The sequence below is a fragment of the Pteronotus mesoamericanus genome, unplaced genomic scaffold (genome assembly GCF_021234165.1).
Source record: "Pteronotus mesoamericanus isolate MK-2021 breed Mesoamerican mustached bat unplaced genomic scaffold, CSHL_Meso_final contig_2, whole genome shotgun sequence".
NCBI lineage: Eukaryota > Metazoa > Chordata > Mammalia > Chiroptera > Mormoopidae > Pteronotus > Pteronotus mesoamericanus.
The window spans coordinates 32,285,717-32,310,221 of NW_026555084.1; the positions used below are offsets into that span (position 1 = coordinate 32,285,717).

At 53.2% G+C, this 24,505-nt stretch overlaps 2 protein-coding genes, 1 long non-coding RNA gene and 1 pseudogene across 9 annotated transcripts in view; 3 read left to right on the top strand and 1 right to left on the bottom strand.

Moving 5' to 3' along the window:
• Positions 1–3,064: 3,064 nt before the first annotated feature.
• Positions 3,065–5,021, top strand: LOC129066337 (ferritin light chain-like; annotated as a pseudogene).
• Positions 5,022–8,384: 3,363 nt separating this feature from the next.
• Positions 8,385–11,288, top strand: LOC129066458 (uncharacterized). Its single transcript, XR_008528701.1, has 3 exons — positions 8,385–8,650; positions 9,428–9,466; positions 10,574–11,288. It is a non-coding gene; the product is annotated as an uncharacterized LOC129066458 (long non-coding RNA).
• Positions 11,289–21,650: 10,362 nt separating this feature from the next.
• On the bottom strand, positions 21,651–24,450 carry LOC129066338 (atherin-like). The gene is made up of 5 exons (XM_054567869.1): positions 24,353–24,450; positions 23,715–24,146; positions 22,732–23,254; positions 22,325–22,632; positions 21,651–22,206 (listed from the first exon to the last, which is right to left on the bottom strand). Exons 1-5 carry the CDS (start codon positions 24,448–24,450, stop codon positions 21,651–21,653), a joined length of 1,917 nt encoding a protein of 638 aa, XP_054423844.1.
• NSD1 (nuclear receptor binding SET domain protein 1) overlaps positions 22,419–24,505 on the top strand; it is a 144,610-nt gene continuing 142,523 nt past the window's right edge. For 2 of the 7 annotated variants that reach the window (XM_054568533.1, XM_054568539.1), the window contains exon 1: positions 23,205–23,384. The gene's annotated coding sequence lies outside the window, so the exon portion shown is untranslated. Of the gene's footprint in view, positions 22,579–22,726; positions 22,827–23,036; positions 23,060–23,204; positions 23,402–23,872; positions 23,999–24,505 lie in introns of those variants that run through there. The other 5 variants (XM_054568535.1, XM_054568537.1, XM_054568538.1 and 2 more) reach the window with 5 other exon arrangements.

Genomic DNA, 24,505 nt, shown 5'->3' on the forward strand with positions numbered 1-24,505 from the left:
GGGATCGAACCCACAACCCAGGTCTGTGCCCTGACTAGGAATCGAGCAGCAAACTTTTCCATCCATATGCCGGTGCTCAATCCACTGAGCTACATCAGCCAGGGCTAAATATTAATCTAAAGAGCTGTGTATATAACCCTGACCTATATGGCTTATTGGTTGGGCATTGCCCCTCAAAGTGAAAGGCCACTAGTTCAATTCCCCATCAGGACTCATGCCTGGGTTGTGGGTTCAGTACCCAGTCGGGGCGCACACAAGAGGCAACCAATCAATGTTTCTCCCTTGCATTGATGTTTTTCTCTCTCTCTCTTTCGCCCTTCTTTCCCATCTCTAAAAAATAAATTTAAAACAAATTTTAAGAAATGGTCTGTGTATATAGCTCTGGCCAGCCAGCTCAGTTTGTTAGAGTGTCATCCTGATACATCAAGGTTGTGGGTTCAATCCCTGGTCAGGGCACATATAAGAATCAACCAATGAATGCATCAATGAGTAGAACAACAAATGGATGTTTTTCTCTAAAATTAATAATAATAATAATAATAATAATAAAAAGAGCTGTGTATTGACAGGACAGCTCTAGAACCCGACTGTAATGGTGGAGAATTCTCTCCACCCCACATCACCGAGGGAAAATTTGAGGTATGAGCAGTGTGCATAGTGTGCTTCCGCCTGTGTCCAATTTGTGCCGAGGATGCAGGGGTGCAATCACGGGGGACAGCGGGCAGGCGGTCACTACCTTTGTTTCTGCGGAGAACTAGGTAGCTGCCGTCGGTGGTGGGGGGAGGATTTTGTTTCTTTTGATTTTTTGTACCTGGTACATGTATTACTAATATACAAAACATCGAATTTTTTTTCCAGGAAAAATACAAGAAATTATTCCGGGGGTATAAAGGGACTAAATGGTAACAGAAAAAAAAAAAAATACAATAAAGATTACATAAAAAGAGAAAAGAAAATTACTTTAAAAGTGTTTTTAATTAAAAAATAATATTCCCTCTTAGTACACACTAGCTTCCAAAGCTTCCTGGCCCCGAAAGCACAGGCCAGAGCCAGCCTCAGAGCCTCTCAGGCGAACACCCTCCACAGAGCCACACTGTCCCCTGCCTGCTTCACACACCAGCCCCGCCTGGAAGCCAGGCCCTCAGGCCCAAAACCGAGCGGACCCCTGCCGGCCCCCAGAGCTCCCTGCGCGCCCCTCCCCCATTGAGTCTCGCGGGTCGCGCCTGCGCGGACTGCCAGGGCCCTGGCTCCCCAGCCTGGCATCGGGCCGAGTCCGGAATTGTTGCCGAAAGCACGTTTGCTGTCAAAGTCTTTGCCGCAGGCATTTTCACCACAAGCATTTTCGCCCCGCAACCAATTAATTGGCCTTAACAACTGCTTGACCCTTTGGTTTGCATTCGATGTACTGAAGCTAGTTGTCAGTTTGCATTCATTTTCCCCGGACAAAGTTTTCACCGTCACTCCTATTTTTATATTACATGAATCTAAGCTCTCATAATGGTCTATGCAGTGACCTGTCGATGTGGTCGTCTTAAAGTAGTGAATGATAAGCACTGAGAAAAAAGCCAGGTTGCAAAGCTCCAGGTCAAGCCAGAGTGCACACTCTGCTCGGAAATGATAACATATCAGTGTGCAAATCCTTAGGTAAGCACCGACATCCCGTCCACCCCAAACACACAGCCCCGCGATGGCCAACAGACGGGCGGCTGCGAGTTCACACCAGCCTTCCGAGAGCGCTAATTATCGATTCTTCAGTTGGAAGCTGACACCTCGCTTAACGAAGGACGGAATTGTAGCAAATAACAAAGTGCCATCCTGAACAAGCAAAAATAAAATATATATTATATCTATATGTACATATAGATCTAATATTATGAATATGAGTGGACTTCAAAGACAATGTATTTTCATTTTCTTTTCAATTTTGTGATGAATTTTTCATAGTTCATCATGTCCTTTTTAATGTCTCTTTTTTTTTTCATTATTTTATCTTTTACAACAAGATTGCCTTATGGTCAATTAGTTGTGCGGCAAAAATGTGTGTGGCAAAGATGTTTACAGCAAAGGTGCTTATGGCAAAAATGCCTAGGACCTGCCAGAACAAAGGTCACCTCCTCAGAGTGGCCTCTCCTGACCACCCCGGGTAAAGTCCTCCCTCTGTTATTCCATATTTCAGCCCCTTGTTTGTTTTCTCCTGTAATTACCTTATTTGTTCATCCTTTACCGGCTGCCACCTCCCTAGAAGGCGAACTCAGAGGTCACGGGGGTGTCCTGCCCACAGATGTCAGCTGTCCCCTGAAGGTGCTCCACAGCTGTTCATGGAATGAACGCGTGTTGAATGAATTTCAAAATTCAAAATTCAAATCCCAGGCTGGTGAGCTGATCTCAAAGAGGCCCCCTACCCTTTAGGAGCTGGAGCAGTGCCCCTGAAACATACTGCAGTACGTGTAATGAACCCCACAATGCCCACAGAGGGACAGTCAGCCCCTCGGTTCCACTGAGCTGGGCCCAGCCCTGAGGTGGAGCTGGGATCCCAGGGAGGGCTAGGGACTGTCACCGCCTTGCGTACCTCTAGCCTCTGGGGTCAGCTTGTAAACAGCACTCCCCACACTGCGCTGAGGACGGCAGGGAGCGCAAGGGACCAATATCTCCAGCAGGCTGGCAAGTCCACCTGCAAACAACACAGAGGGCACGATGAGGCGCCAACTGAGGAAACGGAGAGGGTAACAAGTGTGTGAGGAGATCCTGAAACTCAAAATAATGCAAGAGATGGTCTCACTTTGCACTTAATCATAACGGCCAAAGTCAGAAAGGAGAGAACAAGCGCCAGGAGTCCCTGGGCCGCGGGAGGCCTTCCTGGACCGGGCGCGGCCTCCCGGCCGGCTGGGACCTCCCAGCTGGCTGCACTCATATAAGCACATGCCTTATCACCTAGCAATTTTTCCCTGAATACAGACCCCACCCCTCGAACCCTCACATACGGCCAGGCAGGGAAAGGTGAGAGAGGGGTTGGAAGCAACCAAGAGTCCACTGGCAGCTGAGTGGGGAATGAGTGGAGGCCCCCATGGATGCACAGCATAGCTACGTGGAGGGGCCTCAGACTCCAAGTGCTGAGTGCAAAGGGTAAGAGATGGGATGGGCTCTAAGGCAGAAAGCCACCTGCATGAAGGAAACGATGACAGAAAACATAGCTCACAAGGGCAGGTAGGAGACCATCAGCAAGACTGCCATGGGGGCAGAGGACAAGAGTGGGGAATGAGGACCAAAATAAATTGAAAAACAAACACGGGAATGAGGTCCAGGAGCAGCCAGAGCCCAGGAGGAGGGGCCAGTGGCGCTTCCCGGAAGTGGTGACGAGGATGCCCAAGTTGAGAAAGAATGAAGAACTGAACAGAGAGAATAAGGTGTGTGTGTGTGTGTGTGTGTGTGTGTGAGAGAGAGAGAGAGAGAGAAAGAGAGAGAGAGAGAGTGAGAGTTGGGTGCCAGAGCACAGTAAATCAACAAATATTTATTGAGCGCCTACCGTAGGCCAGGTGCCATCTAGTCACTGCCTTACCCTGTGAAGAAGACAGGTCCCGCCCTGAGGAGTCTAAAACCTAGAGGTGAAGAGAGACATAAAACAAATGCCCAGGGAGGTGCTGACCAGCATCAAACACGGGCTCTGAAGGCCAGCTGGCTGCACCCGTGAGTGCTTGCCATGGGGAGGTCCCACCCTGGCTCAGCGAAGGTTCCATGAGGAAGTGATAGATGAGTTGAAGGAGGGGAGCAGTTGGCCTTGGGATGAGCGGGAGGATAATCATTCCAAGTAGGGGGAACGGACTCTGCGGATGTCTGGAGGCAGGCAGCAGTCGGGAGGATCTGAGGGACTCCCACCTGGCTGCGTGGACAGTGCGCACACAGCGTGCGGGAGACCACGGTGCTAGGCAAAGCCACGTGAGCCTCACTGGCTGCAGAATTTCACCCCCAGGGGAGTGAAGAGACCAGCGAGCAGAGGCTGCTAGTGCAGATGTGGGGAGGCAGGTACAGGCGCTGGTGCGGCATCTGGTTAGACACAGCCGGGACTGGGACAGCACTCGTGTAGTGGAGGTCGGAGGGAGAGCAAGGTGGTCAAGACCTTGCAGGTGAGAAAGGGCCAAGACTTGGGTGACCAGGGAAGCCCACATGAGTGTTCCAGGGACAAGAGAGAGGAATGGTGTGTGGAGGTAGGCAGAGCAGATAATGGTGAAAATTCAAGTCAGACAGATGTGCTCTGCTTGACCCTGAAAAAAAAAACAAACAACCGGAGCACCCTCGATGGTCCTGGGGTCTGTCTCTTGCTTCAACAGGATTTGGGCGTAACGGATCCAGGGATGTCCCTTCTTCCAGCCTCCAACCACCCTCCAACCTCTTTTCCAGTCACCACCTTTGGAACCACCTCAGCCACCCTCAGCCTCTGAGAGCAGCCAGCACCATTTTTTGACCTTTAACTCTCATTGCCAAACAACCACGAGCTCCCAAATTGATCGGTTATTCCCTGAGGTGGAAGCCCCATCCACCCCCTGGTCACCCTGCATCTGCAGGCCTCCCACACCTCCCTCCCTCTGGGCTTCAGTTTCAACCACAATGATGTGGCCCTGCAGGGCGTGGGCCACCTCCTGAGAGTCGGTGGAGAAGAAGCGCGAAGGTGCTGACGGTCTCTTAAAGCTGCAAGACCAGCGGGGTGGCCGCACCCTCTTCCAGGATGCCCTGAAGCCGTCCCAAGATGAGTGGGGTAACTCAGGACGCCATGGAAGCCACCTTGGCCTTGGAGAAGAATCTGAACCAGGCCCTTCTGGACCTGCGTGCCCTGGGTTCTGCCCGCACAGACCCTCATCTGTGACTTCCTGGAGAACCGCCTCCTGGATGAGGAGTTGGTGAAACTCATCAAGGAGATGGGCGACCACCTGACGAACACCCACAGGCTGGCGAGCCCCCAGGCTGGGGTGGTGGGGCCAGGGGCGGGGGGGTGTTTCTTCGAAAGGCTCCCCCTCAAGCATGACTAGGAGCCTTTGGAGCCCAGAGGCCTTTGAGGGGCCCCTCTGCATTTCCCTGGTGCCTGGCTTTTGCCTGAGCCTCTCCCTGAAACCATTAGGCATTAAGCATCCTTTTAAACGTCTGGAGTCCTCTCCCATGCATTCGACCAAATAGAAACAATAAAGCTTTTTGCGGCGAAAAACAACAAAACCACACCACCCTAACTCCCCTGTCCTTGCACCTGCATCCAAACCACCCCCAACCCCTGTCCCTGGGCCTCCTCCCCTTCTTTCCTCTCTCTCTTCTTTCCTCTCCGGTCTCTTCCCTGGGAAAGGTCTCCAGCACCGGGAGCAGAACGGAGGGGACAGACTGGGGAGATGGTGCCACCTTGTGGCAGCTACAAGGAGTGCAGCATCTCATTTCAGCCTGGTGTGAGGGGGTGGTGGAGGGCCTTGGGCTGTACCATAGAGGCTTTAGGTGGGGACCCTGTGAAGAGATGCCTTCCCCTGCTGGTGGTGATGGAGTCACCCCTGGAAGACTGTTCAGTGATGCTGACAAGCCCTCCTCCACCCTACCCGGTGGCATAGATGACGGGCAAAACTGCTGTAATTACCCCTGCTCAAAACCCTCGCAAGGCCCCCAGCTCGCAAGGATTTGGCGCTAGCCTTAGACACGCCTCATTCTCATTAGCTTCAGTCCCCTCCTGCACCTCCCTCTCCCGCCCGCGCGTGCACTCCCATCCCTTCACGCAGGCTGTCGCGTCTTCCCGGAACACTCTCCCACTCCCTGTTGGTTTCCCAAAGTCCTGCGCCTCTTTAGGGTCTCAAACTGCCCATCCCACCAGGAGGAGATCTTCCAGCATCTCCGCATTAACTAAGCAAAGAAAGGAGAGAGGAGCCTTTTGGGCCACAGGAACAGCATGTGCAAAGGCCTGAGGTGCCTTCAAGGAGATGGGAGGGGACCAGAGACCAGAGAGGTTGACAGAACTGTCAGGACCGCAGCGACAGCCCCACACGGCTCATGGGCACTCACAAGGAAGGGGTCGAGTACCCAGTGAGTGACAAAATTTTCTGCAGCACAGGACGTGACTAGATGTGTGTTAGGAAAGGCCCTACGAGGTTGCCAGGTGAGACAGGCACTGAGGAGCCCGGGGTGGGCATGGGAAGAACAGACAAGGGTTACATAGGTGACAGGTGTGGGGGCTGGGACCCCTGAGCCCTACTTCTTGCTGGCTGGGTCCTAAGGGGACTCTAACTTACTACAGTGTGCGCCACACTGGCTGCTGGCTGACACACTCTGGCTGGCGGCTCCCCACTTCTTACCCCCTGGTATTGGTCACCAGATGCCACCTGCCCCTCGGGACCAGCACCTGGGCCTGGTGGGAGCTGCCACCTCATTTTAGGGAGGGCAGAATGCTAGGGTTCAATACTTTGAAGTCAGTAGTGAGTGGCAGAGACAGGATGTGACCCTTGGTCTCTCTGCATCACCCACCATACGAGGTGGTTTCGCAGTTACAGGCGGGGCTGTCTCTTGATGGCTATGGGACTTTGGATGGGTCATGTTACCTTTCACTGCCTCAGTGTATTCTTCTACAAAATGAGAACAATCATATGCTCTATGGGGTTTGTAAAGAGTATACAGAATAAATGCCCATAAGGAGCCCAGTGCAGTAACAGGCACCCAGTAGGTGCTCAATAAATGGTTGCTCTTCATATGAATACTGTCCCAGGACCTTACATGCTCACTGGGGAAATGTACTTCAGACTCCTGAATCAGGGGGAGGACAAAGGGAGATCCAGGGGGGCTGGGAAGGGAGGAGAAAACGGAAATGGCCTCTTGGGGCACGGCAGAGCTAAGTCACCTTGAGTTCCAGCTCCGAAGGGCCTTGAATGCTACACTGAAGAGCCACCAAAACCAAAGGTTCTGGAGTCAGGGAAGGCACAACTACTGCCCTAAACCAGGAGTGGGATACTTTCTCCTCCACGAGTGCTGGCCCTGGCCTTGGAGGCCCGAGGGAGCCTGGGCAGCAGATGCGAAGCGGGCAATGGCAACACATTCCCAGTCTTCAGAGAACGCCCGAGTCCCGGCAGCCCTCCCAAGGCCGAACTTCCCCTGTGTAATTCCCCAGGTAGTCACACGGTGGCGATAGGGCACCACAAAAGTCCTCTTCCTCCTCCGAGTCTACAGCCTGAAGAGCCGAGAACAACTGCCTTCCCAGTGCGTCTAAGAACCCTGGGGAGAATCTTTGCATCCGTTCTGTGAGACGGAGCGTGTTTATATTTCCAACTCATCCCGCTGAGATCCGAACCGTGATCTGTGCTCTGCCCCAGTCTGGCTGCCCGTCCGAGGACCGCAGTGCATGGCGCCCTCTCCCGCCGCCATCAGCGGGTAGGGCTGCCGCTGCTGAGCTGACAGATCAGTCTGCCCTGGGTGTGGAATGTTGGACAGGACAAGGAAGACGTTCACTTTGGCTTTTTTTTCCTCTCGAGTTTAGCTCACTTACGCAGCTTTTGCATTGGGAGCGAAGCCAAAGGGGAGGGGTGAGGAAGGAGATGAAGACGGGAGCCGGAAGGAAGTGAAGAGGAGAGGAGGGCCGAGCCTGGCTGGAGAGGCCTTGAAACTTCTCTCTTTCTCTCTTTTTAAAGTAAATTTCCTTTCTTTTCCCTTTCTAAATTTTATTTATTTATTTTTAAAGAGGGGGAAGGGAGGAAGAAAGGAAGAGAGACGTCCATCAGTTGCCTCTCCTCCCAGCCCCACCGGGACCAAACACTCAAGCCAGGCCTGTGCCCTGACCAGGGAACGACGCCCACCCAACGGGGCCACACCGGCCCGGCCCGAGGTTTTCCTCTTCCAAGCAAGGAGCGACTACATCGTTTGTGGACTGCCGGCCGGGAGCAAGAAGGCAGGAAGGGTTGGAGCGCCAGAAGCGCGAGAGGGAAAAGATGCACGGAGGACGGAGGAAGCATTAGGGCGGGACCCAGAGCCCACACGGAGGGCCAGCCCAGACCTTTCCGGCTCCTCTTTCTCTGAACCCTGAGGCACGGCTGGAGGCGAAGTCAAATAAATGGGCGCTAAGGGTCAGTGGGGTCGCTAGCTGGATCTGGGGCACGCCGGACATTACTAGGTATCTGTGGCCTTTTCTCGGCAGGGGCACAGCGCGCAACGATCCCCTTTTCCCTCCGGCTCCAAGCCGGCCGCGCGACGCGCGCGGCCCGCCGCCCGGCCGCCGCTGGTTGGCCTGAGGGAACCACCTGACCGAGCCGGCCAATCAGGGGCGCTCTCCCAGGAATGCCGCCTCTGGTGCGGCCGGAGCGGAAGCCGGAGCCGCGGTGGGGCGGCCGTGGGGCCACGTGCGGACTGGGGGCTCCAGCGGAGCTCCGGGAACCCCGCCCGGTTCCGCAGACCCGTCTGGCCACCACCCTGTATCCTCCTGCCGAGTCCCCCTCTTCTCTAGCCGGCTCATGGAGCTCATCCCCGCTGTGTTCATCCCAGTCCCTTCTGTCATGACTGGTTCAAAGCGGTGATTTGGAGGAAGACAGGACCAAGGTCAAGTCACTCACTCATCAAGTGACCCACGGCAGGTGTTTAACATTGTTGAGACTTAGGTTCCTTCTCTGTAAAATGAAACTGAAATACCTACCAGGTGTTTTTGTACATGGTGAGTTACCAAAACAAACAAATTTGGTTATGTTTTTATGGTGGTTGAATTTCCTACCCTTTAGGAACTCACACTCCCCATCACACAAGGCCTTGTGTTAAGGCTACTTTTCTTCCTATTCTCTTACTAGAATGTCAACTACATGTCAGCTACTTGTCAACGGGGATGCGCCCGAATGCCTTTTTAGTCTTCCAATGGCACAATCACTTCATTTGGTCTGATAAGGGTAAATTTAATCTACAGAAACTGTAGTAGGACAGAGTATATGAAATCATGGGATTTATAGCATAAAAAACCTCTGCAGTGAGGTGATGAATTTATGATGCAACCAGGGTGTCCTGGAGAAACATCTTAGAAGGCTGTCACGTACCAGCTCTCTGAGCTCAGGCAGGCCTTGACCTCTCTTGAGCCTCTATTGTGAGAACAGTAATCATGACTAGAAAAGTTACAGGACTCACCAGGTGCCAGACTGTTTTTGTACATAAGTTCGTGTACATATTTTTTCATGTATTGTTTTGAGAGAGAGAAGAAGAGAGAGAAACATCAATTTGTTGTTCCACTTATTTGTGCATTGATTGGTTGATTTTTCTATGTGCTCTGATGGGGATGGAACCTGCAACCCTGCTGTATCCGGAGGATACTCCAACCAGCTGAGCCACCCCAGGGGGTGGGGGTGGGGATGAAGCTCATTTTAATGTTAGCTAGGACAAAGGCCTCAAGGTGTGGGTGGTTCTTACTAAATGCTGTCCTTGCTGAATGTTAAAATATATTTTGCAGGAACAGCTGTAACCAGATGAGCTTGAGGGAACCAACCTGGTAAGCATAGCCAACTGCAAAGAAGAACTCAACATGTCATTAACCAAATAGTGTATAGAAGTAATGGCTAGGAGACAGAGCTTTGAATGTGAATCCCATGTCCTTTATTTTCTACAAGTAAATGAAACTGCCTAACAACAACCATGTCTCATTCTTGAATAGAATAACCTAAGTGGTGAACCCCTTGAGTTTGGTAGCACTAACTCTCAACAGCCCCAGTTTATAGAGAGGACACAGAAGCACAGAGAGGTTTTGTAGATTGTCTATGGTCACACAGCTACAAGCGGCAGGGCTGGGGGTTCAAACCAGGCCTCTTGGCCTTGGTGAGAGTCTGTGCTGATCACTTCACAATGTTTCACAGTGTGCTCGCCTCAGCAGCAGAGGCAGCGCAGAGGCAGCTGGTGCCCAGGACTCTGAAGAGGGCTAGCAGTAACAGGGCAAGGGCTTCTGCATCTAGAAGCCAAAAGAGGCTGGCGAGGCTGAAGTGTGGAGAGGGAGGGGAACAGGGTAGACGATGAGCCTGGACTTGCAGGCAGGACCAGGTCTTGCAAGGTGTCCTAATCCACAGTGAGGAGCTGGTGTCAGCGCAGGGGAGCATGTGACTGGATGTTCTGAGGGTGTTTCTGACCCCCTTTGCCACAGGCTTGTGATACTGAAGGCAGCAGGGGCCACTCTCTTCTATGGTTTCACTTCAGTCGCTGCCCAGCCTGGAGATCCAGGGCCCCACACTGCGCCAGGGCTCCCTGGGCAGAGCTGGAGAGGCGGCCTCGTTGAGCCCCACCCCACCCCCATCTCTTCATTTCTGGTCTCATCCTTTGCCTTGGGCTCATTAATAAGAGTCATTAGGCTTTCTGAAATCACTTCCATCCTCCCATTGGCAATTCTAGCCCTGTGCTTCCAATTTTGATTTGGGAGATGCCCTATCATTCAAGGTCACTACAACTCTTTCTGGGGGGCCTACTATCAACTCTGGACACGTCAACTGACTCTCCTGGCAAGGGCCCAGGATTTCTTTTTCAGGGGTGGGAGTAGGAGTGGAGGTGGGCCATGGCAGGGCTTTTGTTGACTGTCAGACAAGTGGTGATCTTACTGGTCCTGTCTTATCAGGGACTCCTCTGGAAACCCTCTGGGGGGTCTCCGCAGATTTCCTGACTTGAGGCCCCATCTCCCCTGTGATAACTCTGGAGGCGCTCTCACCTGATTCCTCCTGCACGTCTTCCAACCACAGAAACTCATCTGTTCAACTACTGAGGTGACGTCAGCCCCTGATGACCTTCAGAGTCTCTGAACCTAACATGCCAGAACACCAGCATCTCCCTTACTTCAAAGCATTCTTGCGAAAAGTGTTCACACAAATCTAATCAAGACTCTGACTTAATGTCCAGTTTACAGGAAATGCAGGGGCAGAAGAACAGGTTAAACATCACCAGGAGGAAGCCATCAGCCAATGGCAGAACATGGGACCTCCTCAGGATAACTGGCTTGGTCCCTTCAAAAGTCAAAAGTCATGGAGAACATGAGGTGGGAACATTCTAAGATACGAAGGAGATACAAGGACCAATATAATATATAATCATTGATTAGATTATAATTCAGAGGGAAAAAAATCCTGAAGACATTTTGGGGAAATTTGATTGTGGAAAGAACATTAAATATTAGAGAATTATAATTGGGTGGTATTGTGATTATGTAAGAGATTGTCCTCATGTTTTGGGGACGTGCATTAAGTGTTTAGGTGCGGAGTATCAGAATGTCTAATCTCACTTTGAAATGGTTTAGAAAAAAAGATATTAAATATGGCAGAGTGTTAACATATATTGAATCTAGGTGGTATTGGTTATATTTTTCTTTTTTCTCTTTCTGTATGTTTAAAACATGTCACAATAAGATCTTAAAAAAATAAACCGAACTTATTTCCTACTCCCACCCCAGCTGGCATTCCTTCTGTCTCCCCATCTCATTGGTCGCTGCCTCCATCCCTCCGGCCACCTCACCTGAGCTGGAAATCTGGAGCCCACCTCGACCTTCGTGCTCCCTCATGCTCCCAGCCAGCCTCCAGGGCCTGTCCGTTCTACCTCCTGAAACCCTTCTTAGTCCGTCCTTTATCCCCATTTCTCTGCCACTTCGCTGGCCCAAGCCACAGCTTCCCCTTCTTCCCGGCCTCGGCACCCTCCCAGTTCTCTCTGCTTCCCCTCTCAGCCTCCACATAGTTGCAGGGCCATCTTGCTCAATTCAATATCTGATCACGCCAGCAGGATTAAACCCCAGTGCCGCGAAGGCCCTCATAGTCTGCTTCTATTGACTTCTGGACATTTTCTTCTCCCTCTTTTAGCCATATTCAACTACTTGGCCCCTTTATATGCTCTTTATATCCTCCAGGGGTATCTTTCAAGACTCCCTGAAAGCTCCAGAATATTAGAAATCTACAAACAAAAATGTGTAGACATCAAGTTCAGATACTAGCCAAGCCCATTGAGGGGGCAGGCCTGTGTGTTCACTCAGCCGGGCCTTGTTTGTGTCTCCGAGCTGGCCTCCTTACCCCTCGACCCCAACTGTGTTGGCCAAGTGAGCTGCCACAGGGTCATGCCAGCCTTGAGAAGTCCCCTGCAGGAGGGGGCCCTGCCTGACCTCTCCTCAGCACTCTACACTGTGCTGTGAGTGCCCTGGCTGGCACTAAGGGCGCTGAGGGCTCGGGAACATTGCCTGTGGTCAGGGAACCTGCGCTGGCAGCCTGGGCTCCCCGGCCATGACTTACACGTACCCGCTCCAGCTGGACCCCTTGGGCCTTCGTCTGATAGCCCTTGTCCCACGAACCCTAGAGGGGATCCAATCATGAGTGGAGGGTGCCCACCAGTTAGGCTGAACCCCGGACTGAGGCCCTACGGTCGCTCAGCTGTCCCTGGCTTCCTCGAGCCTGCTGCTCCTCCCCTCCCTCCCAGTTCCCTCCTCTGTAAGGAAACAGAGGCACTGGGTGGGACCGCCGTCACCTTCCTTCCCTTCCCACCTAAAGCAGAGCTGAGGCCTACACTGTCTCAGAGGATGAAGGGTTTCTCCTCTGCCCCCCCGCCCCACACACCCCGGCCCATGATGCCATGACACCATGACCCCATTCACACACACTTGACCTCGGTGGCCTCTTGGTCCTATATCTTCAAGCCTCCCCTTTCAACTGGCTTCCTCCCAACAGCGCTGTACTCATTCAAGAATTTATTCGTTCAATCCACAAGTATTCACCAATCATCTACTTGCGCCAGGCCTTGTTCTAGGCATTGGGAACACAGCAGTGAACAGGTCCTGGTCCTTTGGTACTTCCATTCTAGACCGTGAGAAAGGTGGGGTTGGAGACAAATAAAACCAGGCAATTAAGACTGTAGTACTGGCATAAAGACGGGTCTATTGATTGAAGGACTAAACCAGTGATTTTCAACCTGTGTGCAGCAAGGATTTCTAAAATATGCAATACCTGCCTATTTAGTCAGGGGCACTGACCCTTTTTCCCTTAGATTGTCAAATTAAAAAAATGACAAGTAACATTACAATAGTGGTCCACTATGAATGAATCAAAATTATGCCTAAATACACAATGGAATATTACTCATTTATAAAAAAGGAGAACATTTTACCCTTTGCAGCAGTATGGATGGACCTGGAGAACATTATGCTAAGTCACATAAAGACAAATACCCTATGATTTCACTCACATGTGGAATTTAATGAACAAACTGAACTAACAAAGAAAACGGGTACAGACTCAGACGGAGAGCAGGATGGCAGGTAGCTGGCGGGGGAGCCGAGGGGTGGAGGGATGGAGCGAAAAGGAAAAAGGACACATGGACAGGGACAACACTGTAGTGACTGTTGTGGGGGGAGGTAGAAGGAGACTAAATGGTAATGGAAAAAATATAATAAAAAAACAAAATTATACCCATTTCTTGCACATTGGCAAAAAATGTATTTTTTGGTGTGCCACAGAATTTTAGTAATTAGTTTATGTGTTCCATGAGGTGAAAAAGATTGACAGTTGTGGGAATAGGTCAAGGATTATAAAATAAATCCAGCCCTGGCTAGGTAGCTCAGTTGATTAGGGTGTCCTCCAGATACACACCAAAGTTGTGAGTTCAATCCCCAGTCAGGACACATACAAGAATGAACAAATGAATAAACAAATCAACACATTGACAATTCATTCCCCCCCCTTCCCTGCCTCTATCTCTCTAATATAATAAATAAAAATTTTAAAACCATATCTCTATCATTAATTGATTTTTTGACAAGAGTGCCAAGACCATTCAATGGGGAAAGAATCTTTTCAAACAAATGGTGCTGGGACTACTGGATATCCACACGCTTAAGAATGAAGTTGAACTTCTACCCCACACATAAATTAAGTCAAAATGAATCAAAGTCCTAAATGTAAGAGCTAAAACTATGAAAATTCTTAGGAGAAAATACAGGAGTGAATTTTCATGACCTGAGATTAAGTAATGGTTTCTTAGATATTACCAAAAGCATAGCAACAAAAGAAAAAAATAGATAAATTGGACTTCATCTACATTAAAACTTTTGGCCCTGGCTGGTGTGGCTCAGTGGATTGAGTGCCGACCTGAAAATCAACGGGTCCTGGTTCGATTCCCGGTCAGGGCACATGCCCGGGTTGCAAGTCAGGTCTCCAGTAGGGGGCATGCAAAAGGCAACCACACACGGATGTTTCTCACCTTCTCTTTCTCCCTCCCTCTCTCTAAAAATAAATAAATAAAATCTTTTCAAAAAAATATTTTGAATTTCAAAGGATACCATCAAGAAAGCGGTCTTGGCTGGTGTGGCTCAGTGGACTGAGCACAGGCCTGATAACTGAAAGGTCGCCAATTGATTCCTCGTCAGGGCACTGCCTGCGTTTCGGGCCTGGGTCTCCAGTTGGGGATGTGCGAGAGGCAACTGACCGCTATATCTCTTGCACATCAGTGTTTCTCTCCCTCTTTTTGTCCCTCCCTTCTCCTCTAAATAAATAAATAATTAATTAATTAAAAGCTAAAACAAAAAGTGAGGAGACAATCCAACCCACAAAATGGGAGGAAATATTTGTCAATCTTTATTGAAAAAATATTTTATTTATTTACTTTTAGAGAGAGGGGAACAGAGGGAGAAAAAAAGGGAGAGAAACATCAATGTGTACGAGGTGCATCGATTGGTTGCTTCTCACACGCCCCCACCTGGGGACCCAGCCCTGCAACCCAGGCATGTGCCCTGACTGAGAATCAAACTGGTGACCTTCTGGTTCACAGGCCGGCACTCAATCCACTGAGCCACACCAGCCAGAGCAAATATTTGTAAATCTTTTATCTGGTAAAGGACTTGTATCCAGAATACATGAAGAACCTTTATAACTCAACAACAACAACAAAACCCAAATTGCTCAATTTGTAAAATGCGCAACAAATCTGAATTGACATTTCTCCAGAGAAGATACATAACTGGCAGATAAACACAAGAAAAGGTGTTCAACATTATTATTATAAGGGAAATGCAAATGAAACCCATAATGAGATACCATTTCATACCCACCAGGATGACTATACTCAAGAAGGCAAATAACGTGTTGGTGAAGATGTGAAGAAATTAAAACCCTCAGACATTGCTGGTGGGATATAAAATGTTGCAGTCACTCTGGTAACACTCCTTAAAAAGTTCCTCAAAAAATTCACATATGCCCTGGCCAGGAAGCTCAGTTGGTTGGAGCACTGTCCCAGATGCGTGAGGATTGTGGGTTTGATCCCCAGTCAGGGCACATACAGGAAACAACCAACAAATGCATAAATAAATGGAACAACAGATCCATGCTTCCCTCTTCCTCTTCCTCTTCCTCTCCCCCTCCTTCTTCTCTCTCTCTAAAATCAATCAATAAAATTTTTTTAAAGTTCACGCATAACCCTGCAATTCTACTCCTACATATATGCCCAAGGAAATGAAACATGTCCTCACAAAAATGTGTATATGAGTGTTTGTTCATAGCAACACTGTTCATGACAGCACAAAATAGAAGCAATGCAAATATCTATGTATTGATGGACGTCAACTGATAAGCCGGACATAAAAGACCACATGTTGTATGATTCCATTTGCATGACCTGTCCAACATAGGCACATCCATAGAAGCAGAGAGTAGAGTAGTGGTTTGCAGGGCCTATGGAGAGGGGGAAAATGGAGACTGACTATAAATGGGCCCAGGGTTTCTCCTTAGGGTCATGAAAATACCCTGGAATAAGATAATGATAACGGTTGCATAACTTCGTGAGTATATTAAAAACCACTGGAGCTCTAACCAGTGTGACTGAGTGGGTTGGGCATCATCCAAGAAAGTGAAAGGTTGCTGGTTCAAATCCCCAGTCAGGACACACGCCTGGGCTGCTGGCTTGGTCCCCAGTTGGGGCAAGTATGAGAGGCAACTGATCGATATTTATCTCTCACGTGTTTCTCTCCCTCTCTTTTTTCCCTGTCCCTGTCTCTAAAAATAAATTTTTTTAAATCTTCTTTAAAAAACCCACTGAATTATATACTTTAAAAGGTTGAATGTTTTTATGGTTTATGGGTTCTATCGAAATAAAAAGAAAATAAAAAATAAGTAGGAAAAAGATCAAGTAACTTCAGAAAATAGTAATTGCTATAAGTTGCTTGAACAGGAAGATGTGACAGAGGGACCCGGGGTCCAGGGGGGCTCTCCAAGCTGAGGGAGGAGCCAGGCAGGCTTGCCTGAAGAGAGGCTCTTGAGCCGATAGACAGAAGGAGTCCCGGGGAGAGCTGGGAGGGGACCCTGCCTGGCAGAGGGGACCTTAAACCCAGGCCCTGAAGTGAAACTGTGTGCATAGGACCAAGCCCCTCCTGCCCTAGACAAAGCCCTCCCTCCCTAGGCCCTCGCTGACCAGTGCTGCCCCCGGTTCTACATGGCCACGTGTTTTCCACTCCGGTCGTCGTGGTTTTTGCCTAAAGTCTTCACCGGAGGCAGGGATAAAGATTTTCCAGATTATTCTGAACACAGTTGGAGTTCCCGGACCTTTAACTTTCATGTGAAATTCTTAGTCTGCCTGAGAAAATGTCTCTCTCTCCTGGGCTCCTTTCAGACAGTTTCCCATTCATAAGAGAAAAGCCACATGTCATCAAATGAATCTTCCTGGTGGGGCCCCTCAGGAGAGAGGGTGCTGGGGGCGCATCCCAAGGACGTACCCCATCACAGGGCGAGGGTCTGTCAGTCTGTCCTAGAATTAGAACCCCTCAGGGGGGTGGCTGTCATAGGAACAGGCTGGTTGTACCTGTGTAGGCAAGTCTGATCTTTTCTGACAGTCAGGTGGCTGAGGGATTTGATAATGGGGCCGGGCTTTGCCATGTTAGACACAAGGAAGACATTTTCTATAAACCTATGGAGCTGAATCTACAGCCCTGTAGGTTTTGATTAAGATTTATTTAAAGTGCGCATGCAGTCTACCAACAATTCTATTCATAATATACGACTTAAAAAAAAACAATCAGATGCCAACTTCCAAGTGGGAGTGGGTTATATATACACCTAGGCATTCCCAAAATGGAGACTTGATAAAAACTTGGAAATCATCCACTTCATTAAGTCCGCACCCCAGAGTCTCATCTCTGACTTGAACTGGCCTGACCTCCTCTCAGGACGCACCGAGTGGCTGCTGGGTACAATCTTGATGCCATTCTGCCATTACTGGAAGGGAACCTTCCACAAACTTCATCCTTCTCAGCCTCTGTTTTCACCTGTAAAATAGGATAATATCCTCCTTACCGGGAGACAGTGAGTGGGTGAGGGTCAGGCGGTAAGCTGCGTGCAGGCGGAAGGGGTGGCCGCCCGCCCGGCCACAGGCTGCAGACCTGCCCTTTCCCAATGCCTCTCACCGGAGCCCTGCATCCTCCCACTTCCTCCTCCTCCTCCTCTCTTTGGAATTGGTTCATTTAGAGGTGCTTGGCTGGAGGCTGAGAGTGCGTCTAACAAAATCAGGCACCCAGAGAAGGTCCAGGTTGGGGGTGGGGGAGCAAATGTTGATATGTTGGGTAGAGGAGCCCAGTGGGCAGCTGCTCTGTGAAAGGCAAGGCACTAGGCCCTGTCGCCATTCACATGTTAATCTGCACAATCACCCCATTTGTGAGGCTGAGGGAGGAGGAGAAACTTGCCTGGTAAGTGGCCTGGCTGCAATCTGAACCCGCATCTATCTGACTCCAACATCCCATAGACTGGGTCTCTTAAACTTTCTGAAAATACTGCCTGGCACGGAGGCCTGCGTGTTTCCCAAACGCCCCAAAATCCTTTTATGGAGGGTTTAAGTCCTGTATACCCATTTGGTCCATAATTTGAACCACAATTTCTGTGTCTGTAGGAGAGAGGGGAGGGAATAGGCCAGGCATCAGAAAGTGTTTCCCCAACACTTACTCTGAGCCTCAAGGCCCTGGGCTTGGTCACTGGAGGTCATAGAAGTGTATGTCCTTAGTCTTGTCAGGGGCTCACCGACTGGCTGGGACCAGATTTTGGAAGGCCATAGCTATTGCATTGGCTTGCTCAGGTGAAAACGGCTGTCTGCCGGGGCTTGGGCACAGATGACTCCCAGGAGGAAAAGCTGTCTCACCTGGGCTCTGAAGGATGAGCAGAAGTTTGCAAGGCAGTTATGGCAAGAGGTACAGGGACCAGCATGGGCACAGGCTGGGTGGAAGCCAGCTTGCCTGGGACAGTGAGCACACTGGGCAGCCAGGGGAATGACAAAGGAAGAAGGACAGAGAGGTAGTGGACACCACACACAGGGCTTTCAAAAGAGGATGTCTGAGGCAAAAAATACTTGAAGGTGGAAACTTGAGCCCTTGGGGCTGGGGCTATATGGTCAGGTTAGCAGACAGAAATGCGGTATTTGGGGCAGGAAATAAACTTTGCTGGAGGGCCACATGGCTTCAGATGTGGCCAGGCCTTCCTCGATCTTAAGTCGAAGCCCGCTTCAGTTCTGGGGAAGCCCCTGGGTGTGTGTGCGGTGGGAGGCAAGGACACAGCTCTTGGACCCACCGGAAGGGACGGTTATGGTGTTCACCAGCATTTGTGATCGATTACCAAAGGCCTCCATGACTCTCCTAAGACCTGGTTGTTTATTTGGAAGGCAGATGCTGCTTCTGTCCAGCGGGGACAAAGAACTTGCACCAGGTGTTGCGTTGGGAGTTCAGTTCTGAATAAGTGATTCTTTCTCCCTGGAAAATAGGGGGAGCAATAGTGTCCTTCTCTGGATTCATTCAGAAGGTGTCCTGGGGAGTAGGGGCACGGAGGAGGAGCAGCCCCAACTTTTACTGGGACGAGACAATCCTGTCATATCTTGAGGCCAGGCCCTGGCCAGGGTTGTTTCCAGAGATGGGATCAATCTTTCCTGGACACTGCTGGAGTAGGCTTTCCACTGCACAGATGCAAGCTTGAACTGGCTCCTTAACTTTCCATGGCTCCCTACTACCCTCCAGATAAAGCCTAAATTCTTTAACTTGACCAACAAGGCCCTTCACTGACAGGCTCATGTGGCCTTTCCTGTCCTCTCTGAGGCCTCTTTCTGCCTCCCACCCCCAGCTTCTGGCCACACTGAATTATGGTCAGTTCCTCCAAAGCCTGCTGTTCCTTTGGACTCTTCTGCTGGAACCTCTCCTTCGTCCCCTACTTTCCAGGCTATTTGTGCATATGATTCAGGACCCCGCCCCCCGCAATGCTACTTCTTGGAGGTCTCCCCAGCTTGTCAGCACCTCTGGCTTCTCTCTCATTGCTCAGCTCTCTACTTTGTTATTACTTATCCATCCTTCCCATAAGGCTGTCAGAGGGAGCTCTGTAAGTATCCACTGAATGAATGAATGAATGAAAGGGGGGCAGTTCTAAGAAAAAAGGGGTCGCTGTAACTGGCCAAATGTCTGGACAGGTATCTACGCCAGCAGGGTAGGAATTCTCAGCAACCACAATTTAAAGATGAGGTAACTGAGGCTAAAGTAATGTCATTTTGCCTGGCACTCCAGTTCCTCAGCACCTGTGGGTGAGACCTGGTGCTGGGCCTTCTCATGTACACTGTTGAGAGGGATGCTGGGTAAGAGGAAGAAATGTTAGACCAGTCTCACCAGGTGACAATTAGCATTCTGAGACCTTGTACAAGGGCTTAATCTTTCAGACCTCAGTTCTTCACATGGCCACTAAAAGAGTTAAAGGAAGCAATGCACGTCAAATGCCCTGTGTTGTGTCTAATACACAACACAGACTCAGCAAGTATTTACTGATTCTAATCTGCCTTAAGGATGGGAGGCCCAGAAAAGGTCCCTGAGGTGAGGTGAGGAGGGCAAGACAGAGCCCCATCCCTTCTTCAGCCACTTTGGGAGCCAGTGTTCTTATGAGAGCGTGTGGCCCTCTGGGTCTCCTCAGCCCAGTCCTGGCACATGTGAGGTGACCGGCCAGGGCCTGCTGTGTTGGGAGTCTCCAGAGGGGGCTGCTACGGTTGAGACCTCGGCAGCCAAGTTCTACTCTAAGAGGCAGGAAGGGCCTGCTGAGGTCACCCCAGGGAAGTCCCAGAGTTTTTCTGTGGGTTCCAGTCTTCTCCCCTGGATCCATCAGTAAGGAACCTGCTCATGCTCAGTGCCCTGTCCCTCTCTAGCCCCAACTCCTCTGCCACGGGGCCTGGGAGGTTGGAATGAGGAATTTCTGCAGGCCGGCGATGTCCAGAGGTTACCTCTGGACCCACTGCCCAGCCCCTCTTCACACTTTGGCACCTTTACTTGACTTTTTCTGAGGCCTGGGGCTTCCTGAGGCAGGCATCTCATCTTTTATTTCCCCAGCACCCAGCATTCTGCCTGGAATGCAGGAAATGGTTCCTAAATGGAGCACTCATTAAGCGCTTAGTCCGAAGGCCCCTAACACTTACCTTTACCTTATGGGATCCTCACAGCTGCCCCGTGGATGGAAAGCCACAGGGGAGGAAACTGAGGTTTGGGTCTAAGTGTCTGGCTCAAGGCCCTACAGTGGCAGCTCCCAGGCCCTCAGGATGGCCCATGGGAAAGTAAAGGGTTGAGAGGAATCTTGATGAATTGGGGCAATTAGCAGGGGATAATTGTCAGTCAGAAATAATTGACTCAAATTATTAGGTGTGAAGAAGGAACCAGCCAGAGCCTCCCCACTGAACTGCCCAGAGGAGTTAGTTGGAGTAACTCCTTAGCAGGACAAAGGGCTGATGGTCCCTGAGGGTGGACCCTAGGGTGTAGACGCAGCTCTTTTCTGGCTGGTCCCAGCATGCAGGACACTGCCAACCTGACTTTGCTCCTAAGAACCTCCAGGGGACCTCATTCTCTTCCACAGAAGGAGGCACCCTGGGGAACATTGGTCCCTCATCATTCTGGTTCCAGGGGGCACCTTCCTTGTGAGAAAGCTTGCTTGCTCTTGGCAGGGTCTGCGCCCCAGCACTTGCTGTGGGCCAAGGACCCAGACGATGCCTTCACCGCTGGACTGAGCTCCGAGCCTGGCCAGGGTGCAGGTGAGGAAGGCTGGAGGGACTTCTGCTCAGATGCCGTGTACGTCAATGCCAAAGGTGGCCTTTCTCCCAGGTGGGCTCACAGGTTAACAGAAGGGCTGTGGGTAGTCCCTCCACATACAATAATTATGTACAGTTACTAAGCCCTGGGAGGAATGGTAGTCACGTGGCTCTCGAGGGCGGTGCTCTCAGCTTTTAGATGGTGTTAACTCTAATCACTGAAGGCTTTCTGGAGGAGGTGGGATTTTTTTTTTTTTCTTTAAATTTTTAAATGGCTGTCGATTGTGGCTCTCTCTGAACAGTGAGGATGCACTTAACACTCTAGGGACCGGCTAGCTCCCGAGGTGAGCTTTCTGCTGAGGAGCAAGCCCAGGGGGTCCGACCGGGTTGGGGGAAGGGCCTGGGGGGCTGGAGTTGCGCGGCCAACCTAGGCTTGGGTTCCCGGACCTGTCCTTGTGCGTTCTTGGATGACTGAACGCACCGTGGCCGCACTAGGCCGGTGCTGCGGGGCCGCGGGCGCTGGGTGCAGGCCTTGAAGTCCGGGGCGCGGGAGAGCAGAGCGCCCCAGGCCGGGGATTAGGCCAGCAGACTTGGCCGGGCCAGCCCGGCGATCCGCCCTCCCAGCACAATTCCACCGGGGTCCCGGTGCCCGGCCCTCAAGGGCGAGGCGCGCGCTCCTCGGGGAGCCGGGCTGCTGAGCAGGCGGCCTGCGCCCGGCTCTGGTGGCACGAGAGGGCCATCTGCCTGGGTGCTGAGAACTGCAGCGTCTGCGGTGCGAGGTGCGGCCCCTCCGGGCCCGGAGCCCGCGTCCCCCATCCCGCGCGCACGCATCGACCGACGCCCGCCCGCGCCCGCGGCCCGAGTCCCCGTGCCAGGCCCAGACCCAGACTAGGCGCGGGAGGCGGTGCAGGGATTAGTGGACCCCTCCCCCAGCGCTCCCCCTGCCCCGCCCGAGGCAGCGAGGACCCCTGGGCCTTGGGGGTGGCGAGGGACCTTCGTCCCGGCAGGGCCCGGGCTCGGGACTCGGCCTCACTGGGCGGGGGCCGCACCTCGAGGTGCGGGCGCGCTGTCAGGCTGCAGCCCAGCTCGGGTGCGGGGGGTGGGCTCAGCGCGGGGGTCGCCCGGCCGCATCTCCCAGCCGAGGCCACGGCTGGGCGGGCAGTGCCCAGGCGGGTAACCCGACCCGACCCGGCTCCCGGTAGCCGCTCACCCCTCAAGGCCGGGCAGGGGGGAGGGAGAGGAATGGGGGGGAGGGGGAAGGGAAGGGGTGGTGGGTGAGGGGCTGTGGGGCCCGCAGGGCCGAGTCCCCAGCCTGTCTGCGTTGCTCTACGGCGGCTGCTCGCGGCGCCCAGGACGAGCCAGCCCCCTGCCTCGCGGGCGTCGGGCCTGCGGCAGGAGGGAGCCCTGGGGCTGCACTGGCTTGGCTCGGGAAGGCAGACCCGAGCTGCTGCCTCCATTTTGTTTCCTGCTCTGCTTGGTCTGTGGTGGTGGTGTGGGTTTGGGGTGCGGCCGAGCAAGGGGGTTCACCTGCGGCCGTGCCTGCTCGGGGCCTGAGGCCTCGAAGACCCCAGCCCGAGCCCCCAGGTGAGCCCCGCGGTAGGAGGGGGGTTGCCTTGGCCTCGGGCCGAGCAGAGCGGGCTGAGGGCAGGTGCCCAGTGGATGGGGAGCCCGGGCTGTAACCTAAGATGGAGGCCGGGACTGACGCGGGCCCGAGCAGGGCTGGCGGGGCGGTCGGACAGGCCTCAGCCAGGCCAGGTGCCGCCGGCGTTGGGGCTCGAGACGGGTAGGGTGTTGGTGCTGTGGGCAGCCCGGGGCCAGCGCAGCGCCCCGAGGTAGGTGAGGGGATCGGAGTGCCACCCACGACGCCCGCAGGCCCCGACTCTCCAGGGAGGCGCGTGAGGCCCCTGGGGAGACCGCCTCAGGCCCCGCCCGGGCGGTCGGGCCGCCCGTAGGCCCCGGCCGCGAGCGGGCGCGCAGGGGGAGGGGAGAGGGGGAGGCAGCGGCGGCTCCGCTGATTGGGCGGCGCGCTCGCGAGCCCGACTTCACCCGCCCTGAACCCCGAAGAGTAGGCGAGGGGGCGCGCGCGGTGGGGGCAGGGGTGCGCGCGCACTCGGGGCCCAGCCGCACGCGGGCGGGCGCGAGGCGCTCGATCGCACGCGCCGCCGCCGCCGCCGCCGCGGGGGCGCGCGCGGTGGGGGTGTGAGGAGGAGGAGGTGGCGGCGGACTAGGCCAGGGCAGGTCGCGCTCGCTGCCTTCTCCCCTGAAGAGAGACGCGGGGGGAGGGGGGTGCGGCGAGCGGCTCCGCTCTCTCCTCACCGCTCCGCTCGCGCCCCAGTGTAATGAGGGTCACCCCCTCCCCCCAGCCGGCCCGGGAGGGGGCGCGGGGCACGGTAACTAGTGCATTGAGGTGGGCGGCGGGCGGGCACGAGGAAGAGGGAGGCGGCGGCCGGGTGGGGAAGATGGTGGTGGCCGTGAGGTGAGGGGCGCGGGGGAGGGCCGGGTGCGGCGCGGGGTTGGTGGCCGGCGGCGTTGCAGCCGCGGGCCCCCTCCTCCTTCGTCACTACCAGCCGGGCTCAGGCCTACCCAGCTGGGCTACCGCGAACTTCCTCCCGGCACGGCCCGTGCCCCGCCGGCCTCCCGCGCGCACCTCGGCCTCTGCCTCCCCTCAGGTAGCCGGCTGCGGGGCGCGGGGCCGGCAGCCCTCCCGCAGTAAACTTTGCTTGCTGCTGAATATTGATGAGTGCAATCGGCTCGGCCAGGAGGTGCTGCCGCGGCTGCGGGAAGGAGCGCGGCCCGGGCAGGCGGCGGCGGCGTCGGCAGCAGCCATGTTTGTCAAGCTGTAGCAGCAGCTGCTGCTGTCCTGACTTGGCTTCACCGGCTGCCTCCGTTTCTCCCCCTGCGGCGTCTCAGCCTCTGGGCCCTGCAGCCGTGGACCCAGGCGGCCTGCAGTCAGGAAGGCGAGCTTCGGGGTGCACCCGCTTCGGCCGACTGGCCCGCGGCCTGGGTACGGCCGCTGCGAGGGCTCCGGCGCCGGCTGGGCGCAGGCTGCAGCGCTATTGTGACCGCTGCGCCCGATCGAGCCGGGAAGGGGGGGTGGGTAACCTTTTTGTGCAGCGTCTGGGACCCCCGTCTCGAACCCCACTTCCTTCTCCCTTCGGGAGATCCAGCCGCTGGATCCTCAGCGAGGGAGGAGGAAGACGATTCCTATTTGAGATGCTGGAATTTTTACTGCCAAAAGGATTTTAATTTTAGTTCAGCCCAACTGTCCACCAGTCTGCAGTGCAGGAAAAAGGGACGGGATGTTTCCATGTGGCAAGATCTGCCCAGCTCCAGGAAGATGGAGTTTGTGAAGGCTTACTGAGGCCATTTTTCCATCATCAGCTGGGGAACTTTTCTGCCCATCGAAGTGCAGCAGAAAGGCATCGAGGCCACTAGGCCTTGAGAAGTGGCTGCCATTTTGAAGATAAGAGTCAAATGGCCTATTAACTCAGATTAATTGCTGTGTTTTGGA